The sequence below is a fragment of the Zootoca vivipara genome, chromosome 10 (assembly GCF_963506605.1).
Source record: "Zootoca vivipara chromosome 10, rZooViv1.1, whole genome shotgun sequence".
In the NCBI taxonomy this organism is placed as follows: Eukaryota; Metazoa; Chordata; class Lepidosauria; order Squamata; family Lacertidae; genus Zootoca; species Zootoca vivipara.
Genome location: NC_083285.1, coordinates 43,200,675 through 43,214,101, shown reverse-complemented (window position 1 = coordinate 43,214,101; position 13,427 = coordinate 43,200,675). Strand labels below are relative to the sequence as shown.

General features: G+C 46.0%; 1 protein-coding gene across 5 annotated transcripts in view; it reads right to left on the bottom strand.

Moving 5' to 3' along the window:
* The window catches only part of PDGFB (platelet derived growth factor subunit B), a 35,678-nt gene extending 22,522 nt beyond the window's left edge, over window positions 1-13,156 (bottom strand). For 3 of the 5 annotated variants that reach the window (XM_035127447.2, XM_035127448.2, XM_035127449.2), the window contains exon 1: window positions 2,333-9,026. In XM_035127447.2, the coding sequence (XP_034983338.2) occupies window positions 2,333-2,551 (219 nt within the window). In that variant the 5' untranslated portion in view covers window positions 2,552-9,026. Of the gene's footprint in view, window positions 1-2,332; window positions 9,027-11,872 lie in introns of those variants that run through there. The other 2 variants (XM_035127451.2, XM_035127452.2) reach the window with 2 other exon arrangements.
* Between the last annotated feature and the right edge of the window lie 271 nt (window positions 13,157-13,427).

Sequence of the window (13,427 nt, the reverse complement as noted above, 5' to 3'; positions counted from 1 at the left end):
TGGGTTTGTTTGTGTTATCTATATCTGCAGGGGGATCATGGCAATGAAGAGCCAACCCTCACTTACAAGCAAGTTAAACCATCCTGCCTTCCCACAAAAGAACCCAGAGAGTAAGGTACTAAGAATTTTTCTGTACCAGTAGCAAATCTCTGGTCCTGCAGAAAAGCCCACAATTCATAGATTCCCCAGGGGAAAGAGAATAATTGTTAAGCCAGTTGGCAGCGGGGTAGATATGGCCAGAGAACACACATCTCCCTCCGGAATCAGTAGCTAGGGGAAATAGCATGAGTGATGTCGTGGTGAAATATTGCATATCCTGCTCTCAACACCCCAAAGAACTGTCTTGGTGTGAGCTTAACCAGGGAAAACATATAAACAGAAACATGTAGAAAGTGTTGCACCTGCCAGGAAAAGCAGTTGTGACTTAATAGAGCAATTACACTCGGATGACTCTGGCGCTTCCTGATACTTAATACATGGAATATAGAACTTTATTTTAAACTCAGGAACCTCCGAGACGTGAGCAAATGCTGAAGGGCTACTGAGAAGTGCAATATGCTCCTGTGAGAACAGGGGAGGAAGGAAAATTGGATGGATGTTTATGGATCAAAGCTCTACTGGAGGAATTGCAAAAGAAGATCATGCGAGGCCAACATGCAAAAGAACTGATTACATGAATTAGAGCTCCACTCCCTGTTCAGAGAGGTGGGTTTAGGTGCCAAGTTTTTCTTGTCAGAGATGTTATCAGTAGGACCAAAGCATGTCAACACACCCAGCTTGTAAAGTACATTATCCTCTGTCTCACAGAGGGGCTTGGGCCACAAAGACTCTTTATTCTCTCTTTGGATCAGTTCTGAAGGCTGAAGCTCTATGAACACTTGCTTAGCAAAAAGTACCATTAAATTCAGGTGTACGTTCCCAGTAAACATGCTTCGGATTGGGCTGAAAGGGTGTACGTCTGCACAGAAGGGCTCCATGTGTGAATGAAGGTGCTTCTTTTACTGCTTTCTACACTTATCAACAGGAAACTGGTTTGTTTCAAACTGTCCCAGTAAACTGATGTCACAGAGCCCAGTTTAGAAGAGGCGCTGTGGGCAGGCAATTATACATACAGGTTCCAGACAAGCAGACATTCATAAGCCTGATAAGGAAAGGTGCCCAGTGCAAACAATGAACAATCCACTCATGCACATGAGTCTGTGAATTAGCTGGGAGAAAGGTGGAATGGCAACAAGGAGGCAGAGCCTGTCCATGAGCCAATCAGGATAGCTGGAGTTACTTTCTTCTCTGCTTTTGGAAAGGTATATGCCCAGAACAGGTTAATGATCTCCTTTTAACTGCTCTGTGGATCAAAGAAGACTGTTGCCTGGCTGGCTATCAAGTGCCTCAGGGCTGGCCTTGCATTGCTGCAAGGCTGCAAAGTCCTAGCCCAGCCATTTTTATATCTCTTTGTCTGCCTTGCCTTCCCTTCTTACGGTTTCCCCAGTGGACAGTATGTACTGGCAGGCGCAGCCTTACTTATTATGGTCGCTAGTCACAAGACAGCAGCCACACAGCCAGTAGAAGAGCACTCACACACTTTTTCAACAGCGGCTCATGGACTTTGCTTGTGAGGGCTGGGCTGGGCGGAAGACAATGCCAGGAACCAGATGCGGAGTGTGTGTTCTACAACCCAGGGTTGTCCCTGCAGTAAACTTCTTGATCTGAGGAATCTGAGCCAGGGATGAAGTCTTGAAAGAGGGTTTCTGTTCTGCTGCCCTGGCTAGAGCACCAAGCAGTGCTGGCCCAACCCATTCTGCTGTGTGAAGCAAAGCCCACATGCCCCCAGCCATGCTGAAGGCAACACTTTGAAAAGTCTAATCTGCACCCTTTGGACACCAGCTCCTGCCTTCATCTATCACTCCTTTCTCCCTCCCCCTTCCACTACAGTGCTTGGCTTCCCTAACAACACTCCACATTCAGACTTTAAAATATTATAAAGTCTGCATTGGGGGTCTTGTCAGTGGGTGGCTCAGGGAAGCTGAGCACTGGGTCTTTTGGATCTGGACCCCAGCTCTTCTGCCTAGGGATTATGCTGCCTATACTTTCACCGACCCACATCTTCTATTCACTGCCCCCTCCCAAAGCATATCTGTTTCCCTTGAAGCCTGCCAGAGACACTTGCCAGCCCTGATGCCTGCCATTCTGCTTTCCCATTGCCAGCACCATTCATCAGCCTGCTTAAATTCAGCAACCGTGTGCCTGCTGCTGCCTGCATCACCCCACCTAGCACAAGAGATGAATGGCACAGGAAGTTTTAGGAGTGCGTCTCAAGTGTTTTTCCTGGTCCTACCTGGAGCTGTTTGGAATTGAACTTGAGACCTTCTGCATGCAAAGCAAATGCTCTACCGCCTCTGCAACCCTTGACAGTGGTGCTTACCAGAAGTAGATCACTTAACCCGCCTTCATGGCAAGACCGGCCCTTACAGCAAGTCAGACTCTTAGTATTGATCCTTATCCAGGCCAATCCAAGAGTTTGCAATGTCTGCCAATCACAGGGGACACATTGCATATTCCCTTCTGTTTCTCAAGAGGACTCTGGAGCCATGCACCTTTGGACTGCTTAGCAGCTAAGTTCCAAATTTGGACTATTTTACATCCCTTTTTGTTGCCAACTAACCTGTGCAATTCAGTCCTATCTAAAATCACAATCAGAGATTATCTTGGTTTCCAAAGTTCTAAAAGAGTCACATATCTTTGGATTATTTCAATGTTCTACAACATCTACTGCTCTTTTAGCCTTAAGAGTAGTTCCCCCCCCCAAGGTGACTAGAACCCAAGGCCACCCAAAATATTATGGCACTCAAGGCAGAAAATCTTCCAAGCATCTCCCTTCCTGGAAGTAAAATACAGCAATAATAAAATTTGCTGCCTTTTTGTGACATCCGAAATCAGCTGCCCAAGGCAGCTGCTTCATTCTGTCAAATAGTAGGGCCAGCACAGAATCACTTTCCCCCCTCCTTGACATTTTTTGTGTCATGGACCATATATAATAAAGTCTGCGAAGGTAGGAATGGAAAAGCCAGCCAGTTTAGTACCCTGTAGGCATGATATAATAGACTGTGATCAAGGGAAGGCTTAGGAGCCACACCTTTTTGCCAAATCCATATGAATGTGGGAGTGCTGCAAAGTCCTGGGAAGTTCCCATGAAAAAAGGGAGGCATGAGCTATGCAGCTCCACAACGTTCCCCATAGCAGCCCCATTACAGCTCAGTAGTTCCTCATGGTTATTCTGAGGTTCCGGCCGGAAATATATTTCATCCTGACATCATGGCCCCAAGGAAACAAAGATTGTGAAACTGGAGTCTGGGGGTGGTAGCAGAAGAAGAAGAAGTTCTCAAGGCTCAGAGCGGAACACCAAGTGCATTTCTACGTTCCGTTTTATTTGAAAAGTCATTGATTCTAGAGTGTCAGGCCAGTGTCATGGAAGATGAGATTGAAAAGGACGCCTTCTGGTTTGCAAACTGCAGGGGAAAGCTCTAACACCTTCCCTTGCTCCCAGTTTGTTTCTTTTGTTCCAAGAAATAAGAGCAATTCAAGTAACTCCTGGCCTACCTCATTAAGGAACTGAAAGAGACAAAAGCCATACATGCCCTCTTGGTACTGGCTCCTCTCCTCCCTTAAGGCAGTTTATTTCACTTCTAAACAGATCATTCTGTTTAAGCCAAAACATTTCCTTTCCTCATAGGAAACAAAATGATAGCGTGAAGTGAGGGGGAGGGGGAACCCTAAACTGACAATGCGGAAAATGTGACCCAGGCAATGCCAGGTTGATACCCTCACTCTTGCCAACCTGACAGCCCACCCACAAGGTCCCAGCCGAGCTTTTGGAAACCTGTGCCTTACAAGTGATTAACTGCTGCAGCTCTATGCTATACCAGGGTGGGGTGCGTGCATTCTGCACACCTGGAGGACTGGAAGAGCAAAGCAGATTTTTAACCTTTTTTTGAAGATGTCATTTCTCAAAATTGTGCTTGGGGTGGTGGTGGGGAAGCACCGTGACATTCCTCAGCATGGAGCAACATCAACGAGTCCCAGCAGAACCTAGCAAGAGATACCCAAAGGCCATGGCTTCCGCATTTGGGGGAAATGCCTTTTAACCCTTCTGCTGCCACACCCAGCAATGGGTGGTCACCTCTGGGAAACCTGACAAACTATCTCCCTTTCATATGTCAGTGAAATCCTCTTCCTGAAGAAGTCTGTTCTTCATGAAGAGAGAAATGCCATTTTAACGATGGTCTTGTAAAATAAGAATTTGGATTTTCTTTCCCTCTCTCTCTCTCTAGTATTGGTTCACCTTTGACATTCTAACCCTCAGTCCTCGCCAACCAAGATGATCAGAGGACCTTTACTCCCAGCTATCCTTCATGCAAATGGCAGGTCTTCAAATAAAAGCAAACTGGAGGGATTTCCCCCCCATCAGCATGATGCACTTTTGGAGAGTCCTGGAAACGTCATTCTCTCCTAGTCCCACACATCAGCTGATGGAGAGGAAGACACACGTACACTCTGCTTTGCTGTTTCGGGTGCCGCCTCATCTGAGCAACCTTCACATACTTTTATTTGCTCTGGTACTTTGTCTGCTCCTCTAACATACAGGGATTTCCTAGCAGGCAGGTGCTGTCTTCTGCAAGGGGATACATGTCTTGTCAGGGGGTGGAATTCCTGCAACCTAATCCCAGATCCAAGTGACAATGCGTATGTGTGAGCATGTGCCTGTACGTGCCGGGGGATGAGTACGCCAAGTAGGATTGGGCCAAATGGCACAGGGACACATTTCCTTTCAAACCTAGATTACACGATCCATCAAGGAAAGAGAAATGTTTACTGCTTTGGGAAGAAATACAATCGGCTGCGTCTATACAACCGCAGTGCAGCCCGCATCTCCAACTGCTTCCCTTTATGGCCCGGATAACAATGGGACAGCCAGGGGAAGGAAGGCTTCACACCCACTCACTCCCTTTCCATCACATGGGGGCTGACTCTAATGAAGGAGGAGGAGGATTTATATCAGTTTGGTGGGAGTTTTAAAGAGAGGGGCTTTCCCACATCCACTACCTCACTTGAATCTATCCCACCAGACTCCTACTGAGGAGTCAATGGGTAAATTCTAAAGATTTTTGCACCCCCTCCTATCTTTGCAGGATTGCCAGTTGCTGTTTGTGCCATAGATGCAAAAACAGGGTGTGTTCTGAGGATTTATTGAGCCCAGCGCAAGGGAGTGGAGGAAAACATCCAAAACTGAACAACATTGAGCTGGCACAGACCTAGCCCCAGTACACCAGGGATGGGGAACCTCGGGCCTGGGGTCAACTGCAGCCCTCCAGGCCTTGCTATTTGACCACACCCTTCACTAGCCTTTCACTGCACCTTCCTCCAGTTCTTTTGCTTGGCTGGAATGTGTCTTTGAGCTGTAAATCATGCCTCTTGCTTGCCTGGATGAGGAGTTGTACATGCTCTGACTTTTGCAGGACTGGACTGTAGCCTACTGTACAGACCTGCTAGTCACTGGAAACTAGGCAGAGGGCCTTCTCAGTAGTGGCACCCACCCTGTGGAGTGCCCTCACATCAAATGCAAACAGATAAACAACTACACAACTCTCCAAAGACATCTCTGTATGGGGAAGTTTTTAATGCTCAACGTTTCGCTCTGTTTTTATGATGTTTGAAGCTGCCCAGAGTGGCTGGGGCAACCCAGGCAGATGGGCAGGCTAATAAATAATAATAATAATAATAATAATAATAATAATAATAATAATAATAATTTGCTGCCCCAGCCACCACTGACATGCGCCTCCAAGAAGGTTGCCCATGAGAAAATGTGACGTTCAGGCTGAAAAATGTTCTCTACCCTGCTATTCCCTGCAGAGCACGGAGTCAAATAAAAAAGTAGGGAATGTGGGTGGCTAAGGTGTCACAGAAATAATTGGCTGATTAGTGAATGGCTGGGAGTTGGGCTACACTGGTAAAGGAGAGATGCTGTGTTGGGGCTCTACAACCAATGTGCTGCCCCAGTGACTACCACTGTCGGAAGGGTAGCTTGCAAAAGAAGTGTGGTAGATTGCAGGACAAGCAGAGAAGCTGAAATAATGTAAAGTTGTTCTGTGATAGTAATGCTCCAGTTGAGGACAGCAAGAGAATGGGGCCTGCAGCATGCACTTGGTTCTGTGCAGGTTCACTTCATGGACTTCTCCAAGTCAATGAGGCAGCAACCCAGCTTTTCCGTGTGGATGGAGCTAACCTGGTGCTCTACAGATTTTGTTGGACTCCTGTCCTCATCAGCCCTAGAGAGCATGGCAAAGGTCAGGGATAATGGGAGTCATTGTCCAACAACTTAGAGGACACCAAGTTGCAGAAGGCTGCCATTTGTTTAATTTAGAGAACAGCTTTTGAGTCATTCAGATACGGTGGTGGCCAAACCAATCCTAGATCATGTATATATACGGTAAATTGTGCATTTGGAAATAATGTGGAACAGATCTGAACATATTTGAGCTCTCGTCACATGATTGAAACAACTGTGCCTATCTCTGCTCCAAGAAGCTGACTTGTGTACAAATTGTTTTATTAAATTTATATCCCACATCTTCGTCTAAAGGAGACCACAATTTGTCCATGTGAGCAAATGTGTTCTCCCTGAAGACTACCTGCAGGCACGTCTATGGGTTGCTCAGAGATCCATGTCTCACCTTAATTTAGGTGAACCCTTGAAGTGAGTGTGCATCACACTATGCAAGCTTACAGTGTCAATGGTGTACTGATGATGTCTCAGAAAGACTTATTCTGCTCCTTAGCAGACCCCATTCTGTTGGTGTATTCATTGCTATACCATGTTTCAATGGCAACTGCATGCTCCTCAGGGGCAGAGACTGTGCCCTTACTTGCCTTCATTAATCATCCTGCATACTTTTGGATGCTTAAAAACAATATATTCATGGTGCTCGCTTGCAGGTGCTTTGTCAGTTCATACATGTTTGCTTGAATAGGACTGGAATAGCCATGAAGCTTAATGAATGGTTCACAGAGTGATTGTAAACAATACCGTAGAAGTATATGTCTTGGCATAAAAAGGGGAGGCAACATTTGAAAGGTTTATTCTTCCCATTACACTTTAGCCACAGTGGGACAAATTATCTCTTGCCATTAACTAACCTGGACATTTTTACTTAGATACCAGCCTATAAAGCAAATACATGAATAGCACTTATTATGTTTGTATTCAGATACAGAACGCTTTGGAATATATGCAATAGGAACTGGCCTCAGCTCACATTTTTTAAAGAAGAATTTATATCCACCATAGTTCACTGATAATGCAACATGTACATGTCATGCACTTTGATATCTATAACCTGAGATCAAAGTAGACTGCAAGATGTAGCCTGGTTTACAGCCAACTAACCCCAAGCTAGAGAAGCGGATCTCTGCATGGTATGAGAAAAAAAGTATAAAGGCAACTCTCCATTAACACAGGAGTTACGTTCCAAGGCACTGCACGTTTAAGTGAAATTGCGTATATTTGAAACTCCATTGGGGAAAACCTGCAAACACCCTCTAACTTCTAAAAACACTTGAAAACCCCTTTAAAAAACAGTAGCACTTATCAGACACCAAATTTCACCACAATCGCTCCCTCCAAACCTCCTTGCTCAAACACCAACTCTCCCCAAGCCTCAACAATTGGTGCAAGGGCTCCTGGGATTGCACTTACAAAGACTCGTGGGTTGCTAGGTGCTGTTTTTGTGCCCTTTGGGGGCTCTTTTAGGGCCATTTTTGCCACTTTTAAAGTCACTTCCAGGTTCGGGTGCATAAATTGGTTGTTGCCTGTACTATAGAATTGTGTAAATTACATCATCTCTTCATCGGTAGGATAAAAAGGAAAGCTAACATTCTGATGAAGAACGTAAGGTAACTTATAACCCATTCCTATGACATGGAATCCAATAGAGCTCTTTCCTTTCTTTCTAAGTGTGGTCAGAATTGCAATTTTAGTGTAGTATATTATAACCTTTTAAAAAATGTACGGTAATTACGACAAAATAAAATATACTGCACTAAACAAATGTTTATGATGCGTGTACAAAGAGAAGCTGTAGGTTGGCGCTGTAAACTTGAAGCTTATTGCAGGGATACTTCCCTGGAGTTACAGGTATAACTATACCAGTGCAATAATGTTGAAGCACTGTGTAGGTGTGTGAAGACTGACTTATTAATATACCATCCTTCCTCAATGGAGTTCAAGCCAAGATACACATAGAGTTCACCCATTTTATTGCTGCTGCTTTGTGACTAGGATAAATACTGACTAGCCCAAGGTCACTTAAGAGAACGTCATGGCTCAACAGGAACTTAACTTAGCCCTTCTCAAATTTGAACTCAAGCCTTCTCAAATCCAAACCCAACTCTCTCCAGTACTGGCCTTCATTTATTTTTGCAGGTGCACCACAGGCAAAACCAACTTGCTAGGTAGAACCTTTTCCTACCCCTGCACCTTCAAGCTGAGAAAAGCATCACCAGTTGAATTTCTTCCATGACACTTCCATGGAGTGCTGTAGCTTCTTTGGTGGGGTAGGGAAATAACTAAAAACCACCCAAATCTGCCTGCAAAGCAAAAATAAACACACTCACAAGCAGCAGGAGGGCAAGGAGAGGCAGGCTCACCCCCTACAGAGGACTCTACCTTTTCGGTCTCATGAAAAGTCAGCAAATTGTTAGTTATTATTGCTTGCTTGCTTTCTCCTAAGAAATGCTGTTGGGGCATTTCCCCTTCTTGAGTATAATATGGGTGCCTATTTGTGTCACAATTTGCTGTGCCACCTCAGGCAATTGCCGGTGCCAATTTTGCACCCTGGGCAAGCCTAACCACTTCCACACGTAAACTCCCTCCCCCCCCCAAAAAAAATGCTAATTGCAATGTCACAAGGAGATGTCGAAATAGAAAAGTAAGATATTATTCGAAACATATAAGATGCAACCAAAATGTATAAAACTTTGCACCTCCAAAGGTCAGTATCGCGCTCCTGTGAGGTCTGTGCAAAAGGCCTAGCTGGACTCAGGATAGCACCGGCCCCCTTGGCCTCAGGCAACAAAACGCCTTCTTCGAGCAGGTCCCGAGGACAATGGGAAAGTAGGGAGCGTGCAGGACACACGGGCCGCCCCAGCTACCGTTGCCTTGCGAAGACCTCCCCATGATGCAGGGAAAGCCCTTCCCCTCCCACGGCATGTTGCTTTGGGTCGGGAAAGCGAGGAGGAGCCTGGCGTAACAGGAGCAGGGCGCGCGCCGCCCTCCTCAGACAAAGGTGAGCTGCCGGCGGGGGCGCGCGCGCCTGATTCCCCTGCTTCTCGCGACCCCCTCGGGGCGGGATAGGGAGGCCCGGACGGCGGGGGGTGGGGAGCGCGTGACGCGCCCCCTCCGCCTCCCACCCTCCCTCCCTCGCGCGCTCTCCCAGAGAGAACAAAAGGAGAATTCTTCGCGCAGGTTTGTGGGCACAACAACCTGAGGCTTGGCTGCTTCCCAAGCCTTGGCTCCCAAACGCCACACTCCTCCCCACCTCCCCTCCAGAGGAGCAAGCACTTAATGTTATTTACTTAAAATATAAAATGAGCGCGGCGTTGATAAGCCAAGCCCATCTGGGGTGGGAAGTCGAGGCTGCAGCAGCCCTGAAACGAAAAGGCGCGCCGTGGTGGCTTAGGGGGAAGGGAACTCTGCCCATGCCCAGAGGTGCTTTTGTTTTCTGGTGTTTTTTTGGAAGCTCTCGGGCGCTGACTTCCTCAGCTGGTGAACTTTGGCACAAATTAAGCCCTGGTATGACCCCCTAACCCCTTCGACACCCCCCTTTCCTGCTTCCTATTTGGAAAGGGCGTCGTGGAACCGCGTACAGTTTGCTGATGCTTGCCTGTGCCATGCTCCGGCTTCCTCTGCAAATAACATGACTGCAGGATTAGGACGCCCCCTGCTCAGAGTTCCTGCTCTTTTCCTTCCCTGGCTCCAGATCGAAGCAGGAGGCGCCTCCCGGGCAGCGATCCATTCCCCTAACAACCTGTTGCGTGTTTCCAGACCCCTCTCTGGATATATTACTCTGCACATGCTCGCTAAAGCAAGGACCATAAGTTACCTCGGTAGGCTGACTAACGAGCACATGCTTGAGATCACAACAGCCTTGTGCCCTGAATTAATTAACCTGGAATACATAGCTGCCAAGTTTTCCCTTTTCTCGCGAGGAAGCCTATTCAGCATAAGGGAAAATCCCTTAAAAAAGGGATAACTTGGCAGCTATGCTGGAATATTTTGCCGCGCCGGGTTCTTTTGTATTCACAACCGGAAACCTCACTTTGCCATTTATCCCGGAGGATGAAACTGTTGAGAAAATCGAACCCCTTTTCTCTCTTGACCTGTCAGGGTTGTGAGAGGTAACTAACCAGTGCTAAATGAGCTCGAATATGCCGCAGTCTGAGAGCTGAGTTCAAGTTGGGGCGCCATACACCACCTCCAGGTGGTGGCCCTCAAAACAAAGGACTTTGGGTCCCACCTGGTGTAAATCTGGTGTTTGTTCTGCAGTGTCCGACGCATGGAATGTAGATCTGGTAGGCGTCTCTTCAAAGTGAAAATGAAATAAAGCAGCACTGGCCCTTTAAGAACCGCTCCCCAGCTCAAGTCTCTGCATTCCCTCTTTTTTCTCTTGGGCATTTCTTTGGAACTGATACAGGATCCTCCTGCGGCAGTTTCCAACTTGGAACAGCTGGAAAACTGTGCCCTCCGCTAGTAAACCCCAGTTGGAATTCAGCTGCCAGCCAAAACTGCAATATCCAACTCCCTTTAGTCTGACCTCTCATCCTGGGAGAGAGAGAAATTCTCTGCGCTTTCCAGTTCAGTCTGACTCCCCCAGGCAGTATGATAATATTCTGCAGACTCCTATAAACTACCAGATGCTTTCCCACCCTCGTTGCAGCAGCAGGTACCTGGGCAGAATTCCCAGGTAGAAATGCCTGGTTTCATCAAAGGTCTATCTCACTGATCCTCTGGGGCAATCTGATATGGTTTCTTTGTGGAAGAGCTGCTTTACCTTTGAGGAGCCTGTAAAAATCCCTAAGATGCCAATTCGTGAGCCACCGAGGCAGAGGGGCTGGTACAGTGCAGTGCAAATAAGAACTCTTACTCCCTAAAACTATGGGAGGGACTATCAAAACATTGGAACAATGATAAGTATTTATAGATGTGTGTTATCTTACATGGTAATATCAGTGTTGGGACATAGAATGAACTGGATAATCTGAAGATTTGGTCTGCATAACCAGGGCTCTACAATACCTAAACACCAGAGGGAAGGCTGTAAAGAGCAAGTTACTTTTTCAAGCAGGTTGGCTCAAGTAATTAAAAGTTTGCATGGAATGAAACCCACAAGCCTCCTCCTTCAATAATACACTTTCTGTTTGGCTACTGATTAGATTAAGGCTGCAATTTAATTCACACCTGCTGAGGCATATATCCCATTGAATTTGTGGGAACTTTCAAGTAAACAGGCATAGGATTGCGCTGCAATGCTGTAATCCTAAACATTGGGTTCAACAACGTATTTCTTAGCAAATAGGATTTCTTCCAATGAGGCTTTCTTTCAAGTAAAAGGAGATTTCATAAATCTGTTCTAGTTTCCTTGATCTGGGGGGGGGGAGAGACCCCCTCCATGCGTTAAACGCTTTTGTACACATACATTGCTGATAATCACCTATGCAGAATGTTCTCCCTCATTTGCTTTCACACTTTTATCACAAGTCTGAAGTTCACCAGGTAGGTGTTCCTTTCTCATTTCTTAAGGAAATACAATAAATTACTCACCTCGCTGCTGACGAGTGGCAGGTAGCAGAAACACACGAAGAGCACTCCGAAATTCATGCCGACTCCAATTCCCAGAAGTTCCAGACACATTGAAGGAGAGGTGGGTTATTTTTTAAGAAAAGAAAAGAAATAAAGTTCCTAGAGTTCAGGCACAGAGGTGAGAAAGGGATACAGTCTGTGGTATCATACACAGGGGGTCCTGCGCTTTCTCATTTCTCCTGTGCAACTGTTTGTTCTCCAAAAAAATAACATGCGCTCTTACTTAGGTAAGATATCTCTGAAAGGCTGTGAGGAAAAAAATAATTACTGGTAACCTTTCTGCCTCCTCCCTAGGGGGGAGAGAGCATAGGTGTGAATGTAGAAGGAATAAAATGGAGGGAATGTCCCCATCAAAACTTGCACATCCAGAGTTGGTCTCTTGCATACCCCATAACTTTTCTACAAGAAGTCTCTCAACATTTCCCTTGATTTGGCAGTCCGCATGAAATCAGGGGTCTTTTTTTTAAGGACAAAAGTGTCTGCTGGCGACAGCAAAATTATTTGCAGTATTCCTTCAAAATCTCTTAAGCTTCGAAAGGTTAAAAACTCCCCTCATTCTTTCTTGTTTGACTTCTTGAAACAGTTCCCGCTCCCTTCGGTTTGAATCTCTTCTTCGCTGTTAATTTCTGCTGGAGGCTCGTTTCCAAAGAGCATTGGTAGCTTTGGTCTGGTGAGAGTTTGAGGCTTGAGTTGTTATGTTTGCAGACAGGTGAAGAAATAGCTCTGGAGAAGCAGTCTCTCTCTCTGTGTTAAGTCTTGCTAAGTCTCCAGACTGGAACTGCTGCTGCTGATCTCTTGTACTGTATTCTTGTTGCAGCAGGAAAGAAAAAGGTAAGCTCTGGTGGGAGGAGAGACAGCACCAGGGAGAGAGCTCACATGGATCTGGATTTTAGCCTGTGAGAAAATAAGGTGCTAGCAGTTCAGTTGTTCCTTCTTTTATAAGAGAAGAGCAAGAAAGGGGTGGAGACGGGTCTTGCAGGAACTCCTCTCTTGGCTGTGAATCAAAGAGAGAGGGGTGTGGAAATTCAGCACTCCAGATTTTTAAAAGATCTTCAATAACAAACACAGCAAATGTAGAACACCGTTGTTTTCCAAAGAGGTGAACCTGGGGAAATTGTGATAAAGAGAGGGTGGGTAGCTCTCATCAGAACATGGTTGAGTTAAATGCTCTTGGCACCTAGTATTCTCTCTTGAAGCGCCTACTTCTTTTTTTTAAAGACAAGATTAATTTGTGTTCTTTCAGCTTTGCCACCTCAGTGGTTCTGAAGGAAGAGAGAATTTTTAATATCTTTGATCTGCATACTAATGGAGAAGAGAGCCAAAGAAATCTTTAAAAGTTGTTACAACAAGATCCCTGCAAAGGTTGGCACTTGGCATTACTTTCAGCGCTGGAAGGCAGTTTGTTCCATAGTCATTTCCACAATGTAATAAACATCCAAGCTTTGGAAAGTCGAGCCAGCAGATATTTGCTGAGGGAAGTAGGGGCAATTAGTTAATAGGTGAGAGCAAGACAGAG